This window comes from Ostrinia furnacalis, unplaced genomic scaffold (assembly GCF_004193835.3).
Source record: "Ostrinia furnacalis isolate ACB-3 unplaced genomic scaffold, ASM419383v2 OfSCF2807, whole genome shotgun sequence".
NCBI classification, from domain to species: domain Eukaryota; kingdom Metazoa; phylum Arthropoda; class Insecta; order Lepidoptera; family Crambidae; genus Ostrinia; species Ostrinia furnacalis.
Window position 1 is genome coordinate 123,122 of NW_021133046.1, and position 22,013 is coordinate 145,134.

General features: G+C 41.8%; 2 protein-coding genes and 2 non-coding genes across 4 annotated transcripts in view; 2 read left to right on the forward strand and 2 right to left on the reverse strand.

Annotated features, from left to right (window-relative positions):
- The window catches only part of form3 (FH2 domain-containing protein formin 3), a 122,002-nt gene extending 109,782 nt beyond the window's left edge, over positions 1 to 12,220 (forward strand). The window contains exons 22-28 of the mRNA XM_028309636.1: positions 72 to 203; positions 2,892 to 3,018; positions 4,418 to 4,542; positions 8,136 to 8,243; positions 8,928 to 10,676; positions 10,843 to 10,968; positions 11,606 to 12,220. Coding sequence (XP_028165437.1) covers positions 72 to 203; positions 2,892 to 3,018; positions 4,418 to 4,542; positions 8,136 to 8,243; positions 8,928 to 10,321 — 1,886 coding nt within the window. The 3' untranslated portion in view covers positions 10,322 to 10,676; positions 10,843 to 10,968; positions 11,606 to 12,220. The remainder of the gene's footprint in view (positions 1 to 71; positions 204 to 2,891; positions 3,019 to 4,417; positions 4,543 to 8,135; positions 8,244 to 8,927; positions 10,677 to 10,842; positions 10,969 to 11,605) is intronic.
- Positions 12,221 to 12,328: 108 nt separating this feature from the next.
- Positions 12,329 to 21,005, reverse strand: LOC114356445 (uncharacterized). The gene is made up of 7 exons (XM_028309635.1): positions 20,903 to 21,005; positions 16,061 to 16,556; positions 15,878 to 15,989; positions 15,474 to 15,630; positions 14,733 to 14,947; positions 14,020 to 14,131; positions 12,329 to 12,500 (listed from the first exon to the last, which is right to left on the reverse strand). Exons 1-7 carry the CDS (start codon positions 20,978 to 20,980, stop codon positions 12,399 to 12,401), a joined length of 1,272 nt encoding a protein of 423 aa, XP_028165436.1. The 5' UTR covers positions 20,981 to 21,005; the 3' UTR covers positions 12,329 to 12,398.
- On the forward strand, positions 16,976 to 17,137 carry LOC114356448 (U1 spliceosomal RNA). The gene has a single exon (XR_003656218.1). It is a non-coding gene; the product is annotated as a U1 spliceosomal RNA (small nuclear RNA).
- On the reverse strand, positions 20,147 to 20,308 carry LOC114356450 (U1 spliceosomal RNA). Its single transcript, XR_003656219.1, has one exon. It is a non-coding gene; the product is annotated as a U1 spliceosomal RNA (small nuclear RNA).
- Positions 21,006 to 22,013: the final 1,008 nt, after the last annotated feature.

Sequence of the window (22,013 nt, forward strand, 5' to 3'; positions counted from 1 at the left end):
CGCTAGCGAGCACACCTAACGTAAACTCATGGTAGGTAGGTACACTGTTGTAATGATGATAATTCTTGTAGACGTGACGCCCACGGGCAGCCTTCGACGCCGCAGTCGCGCCAGCCCGGGAGCCGACGAAGACGGTCTACTGGAGTTCCTACGTCACAGCTCACCCGCCGACGCGCGGGAACGCAGCGCCTGGGGCAGCCTGGGTGAGTGTCGTGACGTCACAGCGAGCCGGCCCGGGCCACGAGGACGGTCTACTGGAGTTCCTACGTCACAGCTCGTCCACCGAAATGCGCGTGACGTCACAGCAAGCCGGCCCGGCCCGACGAGGACGGTCTACTGGAGTTCCTACGTCACAGCTCGCCCGCCGACATGCGTGTGACGTCACAGCAAGTCAGCTGATTTACAGAGCACCACTTTATCTCAGCTGATATTTTCCCAACGTGGTAGTACGTAATATGTACGAGTGTATGCGCATGGGTTGGCCCTCACCTCAACACCAATGACATTTGAGGATGTTATTTACAGTGGAAGCCCAGGAGATGTCTTTTCCTTCGTATCCTGAATGCCTTCGGATTGCTCCAAGAATTTTTATAACAGCCAGTCTGATGAGGTTACAGATGCGATCTACAATGGATTTCCTAGAAGATGCCTGTTCATTTATGCCTTAAAGGCTTTAGGGGTTTATTATTTATCTTTTATTGATCATCAGCCATAGATCATGTTGAACATAGACCTAATGATTTCCAGATTGACCAGTTGGTAACGGCCTGCATCCAGCACTTTTATGAAGCTTACCAGTTTGCACTAGAGGGAAATCGAACCATTACTTCGAACTCCTATGTTCTTCTGAATAATCTCATTGCGGGTCCAATGACAATTTAACTTTCCCTCACCCCGGGACAAACTTGACCTTCACTGGTTGGGTTTTTATTGACAGTCAAGCTGTAGATCCTGGCTATACAGAAGTTGCAGCGGTGGGAATAGTCCTGTACCTTTATGAGGTCGTCTGCCCATTTTTTCACACCGCCCATTTTTGTATGCCTAAAAGGCGAAACACAGTGAAACTAATGAGGGCTATCGTTTTTATACTTAACAGTTGGCACCCCTGGCGATTGACAGGACCTTACTCTACAGTGGCGCCATTTTGATGAGTGCAAATGCGATAGTCTTCCTACCACTTACGCGCCCACCAGTTGGTGCCACTGTCTTCGCTACTAGCAAGTGACAGGACCTTACTCTACAGTAGCGCTAACTGGTGAGTGCTGAAACGATAGCCCTCATTGTAATATGTGACCTTTAAGTATACAGTGTGAGTCACGTTAAAGTGTACATATGAAAATAGATGAAACTAGACCTATTTTTATCGACAAAAAAGAGGTCAAAATTTTTTTGAGATTTTTTTTTAATTTATTATAGATTTTTTTTTCTTCCAATTACTTATGATTGAGCATATCATAGCAAATGTTGTGATAGGGATAGAGACATGCGATTTTTGGTTTTACAAAGATAATACGATAGAGAATAATACAAAGTAATAAAAACCACCGGTTATAGGGGCATTTTTTGGAGAAATTTATCAAATAACCAAAAAAACACGAATTTTTAAGCAGATTTTTTTCAAAAAGTATCATTTTTTATTATTTGTTGGCATTTTTTGTGTATTTTATGTATTAGTTTAGTATCGCCTGTTAATTTGCATTATTACTGTTTTTATTTTATCAGGATATACCGCTTAGTTTAAAAGTTATTACGTTTTCTTTACAACAAGTAATTGGAAGAAAAAAAAATCCATAAAAAATTAAAAAAAAATCTCAAAAAATTTTTGACCTCTTTTTTGTCGATAATAAGTTAAATTTTATAAAAAAAAATAAAACCGACTCCAAAAACCTACACTAAAAAGCAGAATAATAATTACTAATTACCTACTTATTTATTAGGACGAATTATTAATATTTATGTAGGTATACCATGGTTGATACTTCTGGAGTCGGTGCCAAGATTATGAAACATGTAAAGTTTGCCTGCACCGACTCCAAAAGTATCAATCATGGTATACCTACATAAATATTAATAATTCGTCCTAATAAATAAGTAGGTAATTAGTAATTATTATTCTGCTTTTTAGTGTAGGTTTTTTGGAGTCGGTTTTATTTTTTTTTATAAAATTTAACTTATTTCTTGCTTTTTAGTTGACTAATTATTACCTTGATGTTACCACTGAAGGTAGGCAGTACATTGAGACCATATTCTTAATGTATATTATAAAAAAGTTCATCCCCAATTTTCCACCCTTGGGGGTGAACATTTTCTTCAAATTCGCATGAAACCACCCTTTTGATAATACCTATTCAACAAAAAAATAATCGTTCAAATTGGTTCATAATCGGCGGAGATATTGCGTATAAAAAAGTTCATCCCCAATTTTCCACCCTTGGGGGTGAAATATTTTCTTCAAATTCGCATGAAACCACCCTTTTGATAATACCTATTCAACAAAATAGTAATCGTTCTAATTGGTTTATAATCGGCGGAGATATTGCGTATAAAAAAGTTCATCCCCAATTTTCCACCCTTGGGGGTTGTTTTTTTTATTATTAAATTTAAATGGGACCACCCTTGAGATATTACCTATACGCTGAAAAAAGATTTGTTCAAATCGGTTCATAATTGGCGGAGCTATCGCGTAACAAACATAGAAAAAAAAAAAAAAAACATACGGGTCGAATTGAGAACCTCCTCCTTTTTTTGAAGTCGGTTGAAAATAGGTCTAGTTTCATCTATTTTCATATGTACACTTTAACGTGACTCACACTGTATAACCTGTGATTCACAATAAAGACATTATTTATTTATTTACCCTATTCTTATACTATCGTCGTATTCCCTCGCAGACCGGTCGTGGTCACGTCGCGGCGCAGCGCGTGCCAGACTAGAGATCCCGGAGCGCGAGCGCGCGCCCTCCCCGCGCGCGGCCGAGCCGGCATCCGACGCGCCCGACCCCGCGCCCGCCAAACCCAAGTCAGTATAGCTAAAGTCCGGTCGCCGAGCATGTAGAATTTCGTCCAATGACCCCAAGCTACCCATCATACAGGGTGTTTAGTAAATGGGTATATGAGCCGACACTAGCCCATGTTAACATGGGCATATGGTATGGTGAAGTCAGAAAATTGATATCTTCATTTTAATTATTTTAATTTTCATACAAATCGGATTTTATACAATTTATTTTGTATGAAAATTAAAAAAAATAAAATTATGATATCAAATTTCTGACTTCACCATACCATTTATATGACCATGTTAACATGCGCTAGTGTCGGCTCATATACCCATTTAAATAACACCCTGTATATTGCTGTCGCACTCGCACACTCGCTGCGGCCGCCCGTCGCACAGTTGCGACATCAATATAATTAAGCGCGAGCGATAAGGATGGGTAGCTTGGGGTCACTGGACGAAATTCTACGTGCTCGGCGACCGGAGTTCACATCATCGTTCGTTTCAGCCGAAAGACGTCCACTGCTGGACAAAGGCCTACCCCAAAGATTTCCACACAGATCGGTCCTGCGCGGCTCGCATCCAGGCACCTTCCGCGACCTTTACCATATCGTCGGTTCACCTAGTGGGAGGCCTGCCCACGCCACATCTTCCGGCTCGTAGCCGCCACTCAAGAACTTTCCTGCTCCAGCGGCCATCAGCTCTACGAGCTATGTGCCTCACCCACTGCTACTTGATTTTAGCGATTCTGCGGGCTATGTCAATCACTTTTACGGATCTCCTCATTTCTGATTCGATCACGTAGGGAAACTCCGAGCATATCACGCATTATACATGCTTTTTATTGTGTCATCATCAGGACATTTAGACTCTACTGCAGGAGCACGACGCTCTATATTTGACGGGGATCTGTCACTCGCTGTGGCTAGGACAGTGACGTAAGAAGACCTTGGATGCCTTGGACCAGTGGTTTAAACCACTGGACCTGGAACCTGGAATCATTGAATTTTCGGATATATCCAGTTTATTCTGTAACCGTGATTATTGATGCCGTTTGAAAGAGCTCGTGAAGCACTTTCAAAATCAGTAATCAGTTTTTTGATACCTTATGTATAGTAGAAATAATCGAGTGATATCACTTAATGTTTCCACCCTGTAGAGATAATAGTGTGAACATAGGGACAACCTCTGTATCTTGCCTTCCACTTCATGAAGAGCCTCTTAAAGAGCAGCGATTGTCAATATTATTCCAACCTGGCGCTGCAGCTGCTGGACTATTGTGGCGAAGTCACTCGTAATCGTAACACATGCATAATTATGTATTTTAGCTTAGCTCCAGGGGTTAAGATTTAATTACTATTTATTTTATTTAAGATGGCTTTTGTTCAAAAATGTTTTAAATAAAACTACTATATTACAGAGAGTGGCGCCAGAAGATCGAGTCGTGGCTCCGCGCCAACAGTCAAGAGGAGCGGCGAGAGGCCGAACTACGGGAGCGCGCGCGCAGGCTACAAGCCCATCGGCGCTCTTTGGAAAACGACTCCGGTAAGAATGGACTCTATTTCTATAGCCTCAGGGTCCATAATAACTCAGCAAGACAACCAGGAGGAGGCGCGAGGCCGAACTATGGGAGCGCGCGCGCAGGTTACAAGCCCATCGCAGTGCCGTATTATCCATAAGGCACTTTAGGCCAGTGCCTAGGGGCCCACTATGACCAGGGGCCCAGCACTCCCGATTAAAAAATGAAAAAAAAAAAAGATGTTAAAGATTATTTTTATGCAACAAAACTCAAACCACCTCAAAACTTTGCCTTATTTTGATTTACACATTCAATCGTCAAATTTCGATATTGTGGATGGAAACTAATTCATTTTCGTAACGTTGACATTACTGCTTTGGTTTACATGACAGGTCGACCGTCGACGCCCTTCAGAGGCTAAAAAGCCTCATTGCAGAGGCTAGGGAGAGGGGTGAGGGTGTGTTGACTGTATCATTCGATATAGCCTTTGGATATTGGTATTGAAAGAATACCATTCCTCATTCCACCATACTCTAGGCACTTGAACATCACAGAGTGCCTCAGTACCTTCGAGCGCTGCCGGCCGATTACTTACGGGCCCGCGAAGTCCTGTATATTAACAGAGACGGCCAGCTCAAACGGCGCGGCGTACGTAGCCAGCGGGGTTTCGCAGGGTTCGGTGCTCGGTCCACTCTTGTGGAACCTAGGCTTCAACTGGCTCCTCTGGGGCGTCCTTCTCGCGGGCATGAGTGTCATATGCTATGCGGATGACACTCTGGTCACTGCCCGGGAGAAGACATTTGGGACCGCGGCGCGGCTGGCGTCGGCGGTCGGCACATTAGTCGGTCGCAGAATACGATGCCTCGGCCTGAAAGTCGCGCTGGAGAAGACTGAGGCCCTCTTCTTACCGGGGCCTCGCCAGCGCACCCCTCCCGACGCCCACATTGTGGTTAAGGACGTTAGGATTGACGTCAAAGTCCAGATGAAATATCTGGGCCTCACGCTTGACGGGAGGTGGTATTTTAGCCCACACTTCAACGGGCTAGCGTCACGCCTCCTCAAGGCAGCTGGCGCACTGAGTTGGCCCCTTCCGAATTTGGAAGGGCCACAAAATGAGGTGTCGTCGACTTTATGCAGGCGTTCTGAGGAGCATGGTGCTGTATGGCGCCCCAATCTGGACGGACGCACTCAACAAGAGGGAGAATGCTGCCCTTATGCGCAGGCCCCAGCGGGCCATAGCGCAGAAAGTCGCAAGGACCTACCGTACGGTAGGGCACGCTGTGGCGTGCGTCCTCGCTGGTACTCCTCCTTTGGGAGCTAGAAGCTGGGGTCTTGTCTGTCATCTGTCATCTATCACTGGATGGCAGACCAAAAGGCGCGTGGATAGCGCCCGGCCCCGGAGCGGCGCGGCGCCGTCAGGCAGGAAGAGCGCGAGATCATGATCGCCCGCAGGAAGGAAGACATGACTCGCGCGCAGTTTGGCTGCCGCACTCTGGACGCCATTGGTCCTGTTCTCACCAATGGTTGGAACGACTGCACGGGTTCCTCACGTTCCGTCTGGCGCAAGTGCTGACCGATGGCTGCTTCGGTTCGTACCTGCTTAGGATCGGGCGAGAGGAATCCCCATCATCATCATCAACAGCCCTTTACAGTCCACTGCTAGACTATGAGCCTCCTCCACTATAGTGGAGGGTTTTGCCATAATCTCCACGCTTGGCAGGCGGGTTGGAGAACGCAGTTTAAAAGATTGATGTTTTTCAGAGAGCGCTGCTGCCCGTTCTCTGTTTGATATGTAGTCCCTAAGTCGCCTCTTACGACACCCGCGGGAAGAGTAGGGGTTGGTGACAAATGTATTCTACTCTGCCGTCACCACACGGCCGAGGAATCCCCGCTGTACCACAAATGCGGCGCGGCGGATGACACGGTGCAGCACACCCTCGCGATCTGCACAGGCTGGGAGGAGTAGCGCCGTGTCCTCACTGCGGTCGTGGGCCGGGATCTTTTGCTTCCGAGCCTGGTCAACGCCATGCTGGGAAGTGAAGGATACTGGATGGTGGTCGCCTTCTTTTGCGAAGAGATCATCTTTCAGAAGGAGGCAGCGGAGTGCGAGCGGGAGAACGATCCTGTCGCCTCATCGCTCCGCAGGCGGAGAAGGGGGTGGAGAAGGCGGTTGTACGACCGTTCTACTCTGCCCACAGATGGCGGCCAGCAGGCCGGGGGTGCGGGGGCACCCTTGTCACCTCCGTCTGACGGGAACGGCTTGGCGATTCGCGCCATTCCCGTCGGATCCCCACAAGGGGGGCGTCTAGGGTCCGCCGTGTAGGCGAGATGTCGCCGGTGGTGTCGCGGAAGTCTAAGGTTACGGCCCGATACTATAAAATAATTAAAGCATTTCCTCCGCGACAAAAAAGGGGGGCCCGAAACGAGCTGTGCCTAGGGGCCCCGAGATGGTTAATCCGGCCCTGGCCCATCGACGCTCTTTGGAAAACGATTCCGGTAAGAATAGACTCTATGACTATAGCTTTAAGGTCGAAAATAGTTTAGCAAGTGACTGCTTGCACCAGGTGCGCTGGCGCTCCTTGGAAAACGACTCCGGTGAGAATGGACTCTATTCCTATAGCCTCAGGGTCCACAATAGCTCAGCAAGACAACCAGGAGGAGGCGCGAGGCAAGCGTACCGACGCTCTTTGGAAAACGATTCGGGTAAGAATGGAATCTATTTATTTAGCCTCAAGGTCAAAAATAGCTTAGCAAGTGACTGCTTGCACCAAGTGCGCCGACGCTCCTTGGAAAACGACTCCAGTGAGAACTGGACTCCATAGCTATAACCTTAGAGTTCACAATAGTTCAGCAAGTGGTTGTCCAGTAACTCAGCAAGTGGCTCCAGGCGAACCGCCGCTCCTTGAAAAACGACTCCGGTAAGAACTGAACCCTATAACTATAGCCTCAGGGTTCAAAATAGCTTAGCAACACAGTCAAGAGGAGCGGCGAGAGGTGGAACTACGGGAGCGCGCGCGCAGGTTTCAAGCCCATCGACGCTCTTTGGAAAACGATTCCGGTAAGAATGGACTCTGTGACTATAGCTTCATGTCTTAAAATAGGACGATATTTTGGACAGCTCAAGACTTAGCTAGCCTAGTTTTTGATTTTTCTGGTAAAATATGCTACTGCTAAACCTTTTTTCCCATCGGGAAACGCATGAAGTTTCTACCCTCTGGCCGATTGGGACGGCTAGTAAATCATCTGAGGCTCGCCTCACTAAAAAATAATTGAAGGCGCAAGTTATTGTACTAGCCTGGACCATCTGCAGATCTACGTCAATACAAATACAAATACAAATAATTTATTGAATTTAAAACATACATTAACATTTACACTTGTATACCTTAACTAATACAGAAACAAAAAACAAACGGTGAACATTTTTGCTGACTACCGTCAACACCGACAATATCACTCGTACGTCCATTCAACGGAGCAGCGGTCGGGCGTCATATAAAAACTCCGGCTCGAAGGATCATGTTTAAATTTTTTCGATTTTTTCTAGTGGAAATTCTGTGGCAGACCGAAATCCACGCGGGTTAAAGCTAGTAAATAATAAGTGTTTTGTTATTTGCAGAGAGCGAGCGAAGTGCGACCCTGGACCCTCTGCCGGAAGCGCGCGGCGACTGGCGGCCCGCCGTGCTGCCTGATAGTGACGTCGTGCGCGCGCTCGAGACTGTTGAAGGTAGGCTTCATCATCATCTTCATCATCTTCGTCATAATCTTCATTATCATTCCATTTGTCATCATCACTTTTATCATAACCACTTTCATCATCATCGTAAGAACCTGTATTATCATCTCCATCAAGCCATCATTCGTTTATTTATTTAGGAGAACCAGGAATTTATTTATTTATTTAAACTTACATGCACATAGAACGGTGTACATAAGGCGGACTTAATGCCTTTCGGCATTTTCCTCCAGTCAACCTTAGGGCCAAACTGAGAATAAAGTAGGCGGTATAAAATTAATATGAATTTAGAAAAAAAAATACATAAATAACATATGGATACATACATAAATAAATAATAATAAATAAATTCATCACCTCTACCATTATAATTTCGCGTTCGTTATAATTACTATCACCTTTATCACCATGATCACATTCGTCATGTCCACTTTTATCATTTCGACCAATGGCAATCCACTGCTGGGCGCAAGCCAAGGCTCAAAACACGATTTCCCGCTGTTTTACATACAGCCACTGCTTGTTGCTTGATACCCTCGGTTCATAGACAAGATCCATAATTTTTATTTTCTATCTTTTATCAAGGATATACTCTGGCTATCCTATTAGGACTTTAAATTCAAAAGACTACGAACCTACTCCACCTTTCTCATGAAATTCTAAATGTTTTCCCAGATGTGCAACCGCAAAACAAAGACCGCGTGCCGTGGCGAAAGACTGAAGAGAACGAAGAGATGAGACGTCTTCGGCGGCAGCGCTCGCGACCGCAGCTCGACACACAATCCTCGCTCGTCTCCATCACAGAGGAAGAGAAACGCCGCCTACCCGACATACAGGTCACCTCCGAAAAGGAGAGCCGCTTAGAACGAACTGACAGAGAAATAGACGCTGACAATATTGAAACACCACCGGTACAAAGGAAGATGTTCAACCCCCCACCAGAGAGGGAACCCTGCAGAAAGTTCCAGCCGTCCTTATCCAAGTTTAACATGAACGATAAAGCGACAGCAGAAATGAAGGATCTCTGCCAGGAGATATTAGGAGACGGACAGTTTGACAGGTTCTCAGCTGCCAGAAGAACGAGGAGGTACAAACGAAATACCGATTCCAGTTCCCCAGAAGATGAGAAGAAACCTGAGGTTCCAGTCACGGAATTGGTAGCAGAAACGCAAGTGATCAGACCCTCTAAGCTAGAAGTCCAAGCGTCATATGCAGTGGAGACTCCTCAAGAAGTAGCGAAGCCGATAGAAGCGGTCGTCAAAGACGAAAAGGAGCACAGGCTCAAACGCTGGCAGGACCGACTCAAGAACCAAAGCACATCCACACCGACCAAAGAAACTAAGCCTACGTATTCCAGGTTGAGGCGGCAGACGTCTATAAATCAAGAAGACGTCCAGAAAGCGATTAGGGAGCTGAAATCTCCGACGGAGACCCCGACGGGAGTATGGTCGAGGAACGCGTATAGGAAATCGACGAATTCGAAGACCGAAAAGCCTACTGTGGAGAGAACGACGTCCCCGCGCATGTCGAAGGTCAAAAGCGAGCACGAGCTCAACGACGAAGGCTTCGAGGAGACTCAAAGCCTCAACTCCGAAAGCGCGTCCCAAGGCGCGTCCTCCGGCTGCAACGTAGACTGCGACTCGCCCGTCCCCAAGCCGACGAAAACCCCCGACATTCCAAAGAGAATACCGACCAAAGACACCAAAACCCTTCCGCGGACGCCGTTGGACCCAAAGCGAGCCGTTCCTAAACGAACCAGCTCTCTAAGAGTTGAGCGGTCTACTTCAAGAGCTTCCTTGCGAAGTTCTAGAAGCTCATTGAACAGTTCAGCATCAGTGGCCACTGTGAAGCGTGCCCCTACCCCAGTGAAGCCCGCTCCAAAGCCTGTCCCGAAGCCAGTGTCCCGCATGCCAGCGTCCCGCTCTTCCTCCTCAGGCAGCTCGGTGGGAGCGTCCCGACCTCCGCTGAAGACTGTCCCAAGGACTTCAGGTTTCATGCGTCCCACCCAGGCTTCCAAAGGTCGCGGCGGTCTTAGCCCCCAACAGATCATACGGGCCAGTGTCAAGTAACCAAACTAAATTTTTATGTCAGGGTAAACCTTTGAGTAAGATACTAGTGCCTTACGCTGTGAATCCACTAGGCAATACTTGACTTTGAATCTGTTTTTTCATTTCTTTTTGTTTATAATAACTGGCAACACAGTTCTAGTTGTTGTTGCCCAGTGGACACACAGCTTTAATCTAAAAGTATAGTTCGACTTTCAAAGTATTGAATTAACGTGTTTTGAAAATCAAATTGTACTAACGAATCCAGTGTTCGAGTATTTGTTTAAAAATGTTACATTTTTCGCATGAAACGAGTAACCCTATGTTTAGTATAGCGTTATCTCTTTCTGGCAATGATAAAGTAACATAACAAGTATAGTTCCAAAATACTGGACTATCCTGTCGATGACAGACAGTGGGGCGCCACCGTCAATACCGGATCGCTGGTTCAGATTTTAGCCATGTTGGAAACCATATAGTTGAACGATGGTAGCGCCCCCCTGTCATTGAGTTTGGTGGGACAGTTCAGCGTGGGTCATCTATAGCAAGGCACAGTTTAGTAATAAATAAAAAAATATAAAATTATTAACCAACAAATAATAAAAAAATATTATTGGAATCTTCAGATGCAAAAGGCGATAGAATCTCAACACAATCTGAAGTTTTCAATGACTGATTATTAGGGTGGTCCTTATTTTTCGACTTTTGAATTATCCCCGGGGCACTTTCTCATTCGATTATATACCTCTAAATATGAAATTAGCTTTTTTTGTTTTTTTTTTTGGTTAAGATTTAGAGGTCGCTACCAGCTGTCAAAATATTTACAAAAGCTTTGAAGATCTTAAATCATGGTTTCATAAATGTTTTATTTAAGTGTTTATATCACATTTTACGTGCAAATGAACATCGCATAGATAGAATAGACAATCGCTTCTTGTCCCCTTCTCCCCTCAACCCCTCTTCTGTACCGACCATGGTACCGACGCGTCGAGATACTAACAAGTAAACTCTTATATCTTAAAAATAATTGATTCAAATAATGTCCATTGTACATAATATCTTAGTTCATAGCAACAACAATAATTTTGTAATATTTTTATTTGGCTTTGGCTTTAAAAATAAATGAATCTAACAAATACAAATTTTGTGTTTTTACTTAAAATTCAAACCTTGGTAGCGACCCCTAAATGTCTTTTAAAAATTAAAAAAAAAATAATGAAAGACTTTCATATGGTATATATTCAAATTACGTGGTGCCCCGCAAAATATAAGAAAAAAAAATTTTTTCGTAGGAATAAGGACCACCCTACTGATTATTATAATTTAAATAATAATGTTTTCATAGATCTGCGTTAGTTTCGAAAATTTTAAAATAAGTTATATTTCATTTTTAATTTGACCCGTACGTTATTATTATGATTTAAAATAAGTAATAAAAATAAAATAAAAATCACTACATGTATGTGCCACGAATAAGTACGGGTATTTTAAACATTATTTTAAATCACCAGATTTCTTACTTTAATGGACGAGTGGTCCGGATATTATTTATTTTAAAAAGGTGCAAAAATCCAGTTTAAACTGGTAGAAACCGGATCGACAGTCTGTTAAGAATCCCAGTTTAATATAAAGTCATTAATTTAATATTATACCGTTTTATTAAAGCTTGTAAGTATTTTATGTAATTAAGACTATGATAAGTATGTATTTTAAATATATTTTAAAACAAAGACGTAGATAATGATCTGATTTTTATACGTAATAGAGTCTAGAATGGCTTTGATATTGATCAAAAGGATTGTGTCACAAAATGCGAAGCATACGCTCTATATTATAATTAAATAATACTGTCTTTAAGATCCTTAACACCAATGTTTTATTGTATGTGTTTACTAAACTAAATACAATAAATTTATATACATATTTTTGCAGTTTTTTTTTAACGCTATATAAATATTTTAGGTAATTTATGTACAAAATATTACTTAATTCTATTAAATAATGTATTAAATAAACTATAGCTCATGAACTTTTATCTTGTCTACGTAACCGTATCTCTGAAAAAACATTTTTGTCGAGATTTTGTTTCGTAAATAATAATTTACAACATATCCCCATCGACTAGTTCTACAATTAAATCTGTCATTTTCCTTCTGCAAGCTTCGTTTGAGGTCCAGACTGGTTTCCAACACGCCTCCGAGTCCTGCAAACAAAACAATAAAAATTTAAAACTGTAATTTAAAAAAAAAAACAATATTTTGTGTTCAATTTATACAGGTGTTTAAATTGCCACCAGGGCGGCGCCACCAGTCTCGGGATGATTTTCATTTTTTTTATTGGCAAGAATAATTTAGACCGATTTTTTTTTTCTAAATAATACAAGAATGTATATTTTTATGACCTTGGCCTGTGGCCTCAGTCACAATCGGTCACCATATCGAAATTTAAAAAAAAAACTCGATTTCAGCGACATCTGGTGAATGAATGAAGATTCTTTTAATTTTTATTGTGAATCGAAGATTCCAATTTTAAATTCCATTGCATTCTTTTTCTATCACGTAAAAAAAAGTTAAAGCAATTTCTTTCACCAACCTCCAAATTAATTTTATTTTTCCCTGGAGTCTTCAGTATCGGTGCTGTGATGTGATTTTTATTTTAACGAGTTTCAAGTGATTTTTATGTAAAATAAGTGGTGAAAGCTGTTTTCGTGATTCAATCCAGCTGCTGTATAAAGGTAAGTTCTTTTAAATTGTAAATCAAAGTAATGAATTCCTATGACTATGAATATTTTCTACCGTACTTACAACGATTAAATTGGTCATAGTAACGTGCTGTGGGGTTTCAGGATCTATTTTTGGTTTATTCTTTTGTTTCCTAACGCTACGTTATTGCCCAGAGAAATATCAGTTTGAAAAAATATGCCTAAGTAACGTACTTTTTGCCCATCAATACCTACCTTACAATATGGGAGATACGGCCAGTTATAATAATTTGTAACCTAGCTAGGTTTTTGGTCGCACTTGCGCCAATCTTTTAGTTACTTTACTAACTAAAATCGTACATAAGTACCTTTATTAAATTGTGTAGAACGCGTTCGTTTCGAGGTGGCCGCTCCCACCCTCCCCGCATTACCTTTTACCTATATTTTTTATCTACGAATTTAAAAAAACAGTATCGCTTGCCATCTTGGTTGGTTTAAATGCAATCGAAAATATAGCAATGAAAATTATTATTTTGTATACCGTTTAATGACGTAATTTTGTAACGGTCATCGATGGCAAACTGCGAACGGGTACCTAGGTCTAAGTACATTGTATCCGTAAGAATTTAAAGACTTTTTTGGACAAACGTGACTAGAGTAGATTATGAGGTAGATTATTATAGTTCTATAATAATTAAATTTGTTAAAGTTAGATAGGTAGGTTCGTTCGTTCGTTCGTTTCAGCCAAATGACGTCCACAGCTGGACAAAGGCCTCCCCCAAGGTTTTCCATAATGAACGGTCTTGCGCTGCCCGCATCCAGGCTTTTCCCGCGACCTTTACCAGATCGTCGGTCCACCTAGTAGGAGGCCTGCCCACGCTCCGTCTTCCAGCCCGTGGTCGCCACTCGAGAACTTGCACGGCCATCGTCTCTACGTGCTATGTACCCCGCCCACTGCCACTTGATTTTAGCAATTCTGCGAGATAGGTAGGTACTAGAAATAAAATGTCTAGACACTCACGTTGGCCTGGTAGAGGTTGGGCGCCTCGGTGCTGTCGCAGGTCATGATGGGGTACATGTCTAACGCCACGCCCAGCCCGAAGCGCCCGCAGCGCCGGAACTCTTGCTGCACCCTGCGATGGACGGAAAGTCGATAGTTATTGCTAACTATTGTTGATTTTTATTTTATTGATACCTAAGTAACTTGTGCAATAGTATCAATTTTATGTTACCTACTTACGATAGTCTCTTAAAAGATTTTTATTAGCAAAGGAAGTATGTAGGTCATCATCATCATCATCATAATTTCAGCCATAGGACGTCCACTGCTGAACATAGGCCTCCCCCAATGCTTTCCATGTTGATCGATTGGTAGCGGCCTGCGTCCAGCGCTGTATTATGCAGTATGTAGGTACTACGCAGCGCAGTATGTAGGTACTTGGACATTTTACAATGTCTGCGAAATCTAAACTACAGCTAAGCAAAGCCACACATAGCTTAATGCTAGCTACTTAATGGTGTACCTATTAAGCTATGGGATATTACGAGTAGCACCTTTACTTATGTACTTACCTACTTACAAAAACGTTCCGTTTCCAATGTTGAAGTCACTCTGTGCGGGGATCGAACCCGCGACCGCTAGCGTTAGTTATAATGTTTTACTTGCCACGTTGTTCGTGCGTTTAGCGTCCATATCTAACTCCTACCCACATAATAATATCGTATTGAACTCACATATCAAACAGCACGTCCCTATTCAGACTCGTATGGAACACGGATCCCTCCTCGCTCATCTCCAGCAGCCGAGCGTGCATTTCCTCCACGTAGTAGTCCAGCAGAGAGGACAGGTGCTCGGCCCGCTGCTGCCGCTCCAGGCACACGTACATAATGTAGATCAGGTCCAGCGCTGGGCTCGCGTAGCGCGCCAGCTGGAAGTCTACTATGCACATCTGGAAAGGGATTGGTTAAAATTTTCACGCTATAATTGAATAAGAATAAGAATACTTTATTCAGCATAGAAAAATAAAATAAAAATACAGTACATATAACATTAAACTACAAGCTATGCTGAAGAGGCGTCCGCTCAGCTATATTCGCGACATAACAAGCGCCATGTCGAGAAGCTGGTTTTCAGCGGGAACCAACACGATGAAGATTGCGGATTGCGCGCCCTCTTGACCGGGGCCATATTGAGGCTACCAGTCAAGAAGACGTGCAACAGGGTAAATAATTGCAAGTGATTATTATCGTTAAATGTATACAAGGTATTATTTTAGAATCAATGCTCCTGTTAAAAACGTCATAGCAATATTTTACCAAGAAATATCATGTTCTCGAAAATGTCTTAACAATTTTTGTAGGCGTTAATTGTTGAAGCCAGTCAATTCTTTAGACTTTATTGTTGCCTTGGCCTTGAAACCGTTTGACGGTTTGAATAACTTATAGTTTAGTTAGCTACTTTAATTAATATCTTACCTCAGCAATATCTCCGTCCGCATAACGGAACAAGAAGTTGTTGGTCCAGCAGTCGCCGTGGCAGATGACCGCCAGAGGCTCCTTGGGCGTGACCAGGTCCACCATGGTCGTGAAGAACGTATCCTCCTTGCAGAAGTCGCGGAATTTGTCGATGTATCTAAAAATTAAGTTTTATTCTTCAAACACATCATTTTAGTAGTTAGTAGACTTCGAACTAAACGTAGTGTAGGCGGGCCTCACACTCGGTGGACCGATGATCTGGTGAAGGTTGTAATACTGGTAGTTATGGAAATCCGAGTGAAAGCCTTTGTCCAGCAGTGGACGGCATTAGGTTGAAATGAGCAAGTTACTAGTTTACTTGATACCATTTTAATTAATTCTGTCCTGGTTTGAAATTTTCATACTTGTCTTTGTTTTCCGTGTCCTGCAATTCCTCTTCGACCATCTCGAGGGCATTCCTCGCCGCCTCCCTGTAGTAGTTCTTGTAATACTCCTCGTTTTCTGACACGAAGAACACTGGAAGAAAAGATATAACTTATAAATCAAAATTCAAACCTTGTTATTAAAAAGTATATAGGTCTACCCACCTTCAGAAATCCCATCCTTCACATTCACCAGCTCGTAAAAATCTTCAGGGCTGTGACATTTCATTGCCAATGACAAGGCGTGGAAATGTGACAGATTCTTCAGCACCAGATAGCTCTGCTCTATGCTCAGCCCCTGCCTTCTGTCTGGCATGACAAACCCTTGCTGTTTCAAGTCCTTCAGGACTACGATGTCGCTTTGGGCTAGGTAGCACTTTGGTATGGCTTTGAAAGGTACTTTAAGGTTGGGCCATTGCTTTTGGAAGTTGGACAGTGCTGGCCAGATTTTGTTGTAGAATGCGACCTCGTTGCAGAATAATTCGTCGCTTTTAAAGGCGTCCCGGAGGAGGGCGCTTTCAGGGAGGCACTTGTAGATGATGGACCCCTGCCAGGGCTCGTCGGAGGCGGTGGTCCCGTCTGAGTGCCGTTCGGTGCCTTTCAAGGAGATTCGGTAGAGAACAGAGGTGTAGTTGTCGCCGCGCTTGGTCCCTGGCGCTCCCTGCAAAAAGGTGTATCTTTACCTAGGCAGGCAGGTTAAGGTTAACAGGAAATTTATTTTATTTACAAAAAAAAATTAAAACATACTCCTGATAATTTAATATAATTAAAAAATTAGGACTCAGTACGATCACAAAATAAAAAATATTATTACTATTTTGAGGTACGATAGTGAGAAAATTAATAACATGACATTTATTTACATTATTGTATTTTTTTATTTAAATCAATCAACATAATCATTTTAATAAAATCATTAAAAACGTTGCAGTCCGTTGCACTAACATGGTGTCTGATTCACCTAGTTAGTGCCATCACCATACCAATAGATGGCGCTGTACAAAGCCATACAAAAATTTACATCGCGGTGTCCAAGTTTTTTTTCCTGCCAAGACTACCCCGGCCCGAGTTCGACAAAGCATACTTACCTGGCATAGGGGACACCGTGATCATGAAGGCGGTTCCCCCAGGGCGAGGCTGTTCCATTGCACTGCGGAACGGTTGACCCCTGCGATTATCCCTAATGTGGATAACTCGGATGCGTAATTTTTGGTAGTGGGGACTGCGTACGCGCCGTCCCCCCAGAAATTGATAATCATAATGCTTTTATTGTGATGTTTTTTGAGCCGTTATTCCCGCTAATGGTTGTTAATGTTGCTCTTAAGTCATAAAGTAGCATTTTTAGTACGGAAATAGAACTAACGGCTCTTTCGTTGAACGTCTTCTATCTCATGAAAAATACTACTACCACCTTAGATTAATAAAACCTAGATAGATAGTCAGTGCACGAAAGGTGAGGCAGATTTTAGTAAGCCAGAATGGCTTACTCGTAAACGTCACATGAACTGTCAAAGTGAAAAATTGGTAAACACGTCCGACGATTTTTAATTAATTAAGACGGTTTGTGCTGTGAAAGGGTGTCTAAATACATCAGAAAAACTAAAGAAAGTGACCAGTGTTACATTTCATAAGTAAGTACTACGATTCGACGCGTATTTTGCTTGAATTTGGCTTTCAAAAATTAAATACGGGAATGATACCAGTAACAAGAAAATTTATTTCCCAATTGTTCGCCGTACAAATACACTTCCTTTTTTATGAAATCGAGACTTTTCAGTCGATTTATCTTATTGTAATTAGGTAGGTACTTTGAATTCAATAAATAAGTAAGTACATGTTGCGTTTTGTTTTTGTTAGTTATTAAATAATTAAAAACGTATTAAAAATTTCCCTACTTTCGGGAAAATCGCCTTCACTGTCTACACTCCCCAACAAAATTGACACTAATGACATAAGGTTTTTGCCTCACTCTTGACGAAGCGTTTGTATGAAGACTATCCATCTAGGTTTTATTAATCTAAGACTACCACACGGCGCGCTTGCGCACGCGCAGTAATTCCATTATAAGATTATTTTCTTAAATCGTGGCTAGCGACTGGAGCCGTGGTAAAATGAAAATCCCATGTAATAGCTTTGATTTGAGGTATCAATAAAGATTACAACATGACTGTGTAATAATGGCACAAAATGATGACCTCTATTCCATTATAATATCCCCACTGGATAATTATTATAAACGACGGCGACGGCTATATTGTCATCGGAAGCACTCTGTGATGTAAATTATTGCTATTTTGCTACATAATAAATATCGTATTATTAAGTTTTTATCTGATTATGTACCTATTACTTACATTTACAACAAAAACCAAAAAAATATTAAGACGAGCCTATTAAAAAACTTTTGTATTTTGTTACCTCAATCATAAAATACTTCAACAAAGCAAAGCACAGTGTGTAATATTGCCTTAGAAGCGGACATCCGTGTTTTATGAATTCAATCGTTAGATATTAACTACTATCATGTATAAAATTGGGGAAGTAACTAGTAGTCTTTTTTTTATTAGTTTCGAAGAAATATTTGATTTTCTGATTTATAAAAAAAGCAGTTTTAGAAGCATATTATTTTCTAAAAAATTCACATAGAATTTTGATTTTTAATACCAGTGGTGCTTAAATGCTTTGTTCGCTGGCCGCGACCTCAAAAAATAAAAAATCCTAAAGCGGGGTCTCTAGCGCATGCATTCCCCTTTCCCCTACAGCTATAAGGGCTACCTTTTCTTTTTTTATTATTTTCTATTGACGTTCATAAGTGCCACTTGTGGTCTAAACTGAATAAATATTTTTGATTTTGATTTTTTTTTGAAGCTTTTATACATCCAATGCCCTACGGCCTACACAATCAACAAAAAATGTCAACAATTAACAAAATTGCCTACAAACAATTTTGAATGTTGACGTCATTTTTTTGTTGACTGTGTGTGTAGGGCAAAACCGCGCAGGTGAACCGGCTTAATTTGCTCTTTTGTTGGCGTCACTGTGCGTGCGGAAGGGCCGCCGTGTGGTATTTATTTTCATTTTACTCAAGCTAAGCCGCTAGTTTTATAAGATACCGTACTACAAATGCTACTCTATGACTCAGAGCAATGTAAACAACTGATAGTGTACATATCGCACGTTCATAATCAAACCGTCACTATACGAAATTTGGAGAAATTGAGTTAACAACGCCATCAATCAGCGCTCCGCGAAAAGTGCATGCTGTAAAAATCCCACGCTTAAAGCTCAAATAGTTCGGCAGATATCACTAGTGTCGTTATGGAGTTTAATGGGAAAACCGGCATTTGTTGTGAGTAACAGTGACACGTTTTTAGTAGTGACGGGATCTGGACGGGCACGCCGTGATAGTTATGTAAACTCTGTGTTGAAAAACGTCATTTTTAGCATAAAGACGCTTTTACTCCAAAACCATAAGATAAGTCACAATAAAGTAATACGAAAAACGCCTTAAAACAAAAAGTGACAATATTTCTCTTACATTTTTAAAAAGATTGTTCATCACTTCGTAGAATATTGTGTTTATCCAAATAGTGAAATATTAAAACAACAAGAAAGATTTTTAAATGATTAAGTAGTTATAATTTTATCTAACAAAAATGCCACCAGGCAATCCAAACACTAGTAAAATCAAAGAAATTATCAAGGTAATTATTACTTTGTCTAGCGTTTGTGGACTCTTACACATACGTATCGGTTCGTAGTTCGAAAACGGTTCGAAATAAAGCTTTGAAAGAATTGAAGTCGGGTTTTTTTATTCGACTTTAATTTATGAGATATAAAACATTGATGTAGCTTAAATATTTACGAAGATACAGATGTGTAAGCTGGAGACACGGTACTCCAGCTCGCACATAGTTTTTTGATCGTGGTTTTAACAGTATTTGAGCTAAAGTCTTGAAAAGTGGAAAGCCTACTATTTGGATTCGACTGTAATTTTTGAGGTATAATACATTATCGTAGCATAAATACTTACGAAGATACAGATGTGTCAGCTGGAGACACGTGTCCTCAGCTTACACATAGAAAACAACTCATAGTTATGAAGTTCTAATGGCTCTAATTGAATGACTGAGAGGTTTGATGACTCTAATTAGGCTTTTATTGATGGTATACTTGGAATTGCTCTAGGGCCAATGAGGAAGTTGGAGACATTCAGGTGATTTGAAGACGTATTTTAATCAAGAGTTTCTAGGGGGACGGCGCGTACGCAGTCCCCACTACCAAAAATTACGCATCCGAGTTATCCACATTAGGGATAATCGCAGGGGTCAACCATTCCGCAGTGCAATGGAACAGCCTCGCCCTGGGGGAACCGCCTTCATGATCACGGTGTCCCCTATGCCAGGTAAGTATGCTTTGTCAAACTCAGGCCGGGGTAGTCTTGGCAGGAAAAAAAACTTGGACACCGCGGTGTAACTTTTTGTATGGCCTTGTACAGCGCCATCTACTGTTATTTAGATAGCACTAACTATCATGTCAAAGCAGATGTATAGATGACCCACGCTGAACTGTCCCACCAAACTCAATGACAGGGGGGCGCTACCATCGTTCAACTATATGGTTTCCAACATGGCAAAAATCTGAACCAGCGATCCGGTATTGACGGTGGCGCCCCACTGTCAATGTCATCGACAGGACAGTCCAGTATTTTGGAACTATACTATGCGTGAAACGGAACCTTGCAGAGCTTACAAAATATTTTATTCAAAAATCACAAAAGAGTAAGTAATTGCGTATTTTTTTTAATTATTTATTTTAATTAATGTTAAAATAATGAAATTAATTTGATGAACTTTATGATAGAAGAGTTTTAATAGAACGCATAACAAATTAATACAGAAAGAAATGGTTCCTTGTGCCTATTATTTTTGATAAATTATATTCTGTATAGGTTTATTAGGTACACACATACACACAATATTATTGTACCTACTATTTTGAACAAACCTCAAAATTCGTAATGGTGACATCAGGAAAGTCGTCTTTCAATATGTCCTGGAGGAAGTCCAGCGTCACCTCGCCCATGGTAGCGGCTCGCAGTCCCGGTGGCACACTGTCGCACTGACTGGGGCAATCATTGCAGACCCAGCGCTCATGGGGCTATTATTTATTTGTTTTGTCTGGTGTTCACGATTTAGGTGCACTCGGGATAGTCCTGAACTGGAATTATTTAGCCATTTTTTGTTCGTTCGTTTCAGCCAAAATGACGTCCACTGCTGGACAAAGGCCTCCCCCAAGGTTTTCCTCAATGAACGGTCCTGCGCTGCCCGCTTCCAGGCAGGCAGTAAGCCTGCCCACGCTACATACGTTTTCCAGACCGTGGTCGCCCTCGCCCCACTTGAGAATTTAATCAATGGAGGAGTAATTAAGTAGATTAGATAGTAACTTAACTACCGAGCTTACTTTCCAGTGATGATGTTGTTCACTCAATCATCAACATCTTATTACGATCTCGAGTAAATCTAAGTTCAGTATTTTTTTTTCTTAAGTAGTTGTTTAAAAGAGTTAATCCGCCGGATAAGTAGGTGAACGAATAATAATTCACAATAAGTACTCCAATATTTTTTATTACCTAGGTACTTTCATTAGAACATTAGGTATGTATCAAATCGCAATATTTAAATAACTTTATTTTGTAGCAACCTAATGTTAGTTTTTTAACTTGTTTCAGAATTCATAGCCCGCGTACAGTCGTGGGGCGCATTATTGAATTGCAGCGGAGGGTCCCCGTGATTGGATAATGTGCAGCTACGTCTCCGCTCCTCTATGATCATGCTAGGTACGTCAATAACATTCTTCCCATTTGCGTAACTTTCCGAAACAATTTATTTTAGTAGTCATTCGTTGCATCATTGGTTTTATTTAGTTATTTATTAATTGTTGATTGAAATACTTATGGAATTATGGAATTATAGCCTGACCAGGAACATAAAAACCCTCGCCATGTTGCGGAAAACTAATGGNCACACTCACATTTACACATTCACACTTACACACTCACACTCACACTCCTACTGCTCCTACACACAACCACACATAACGAGCATTATCCTATTCT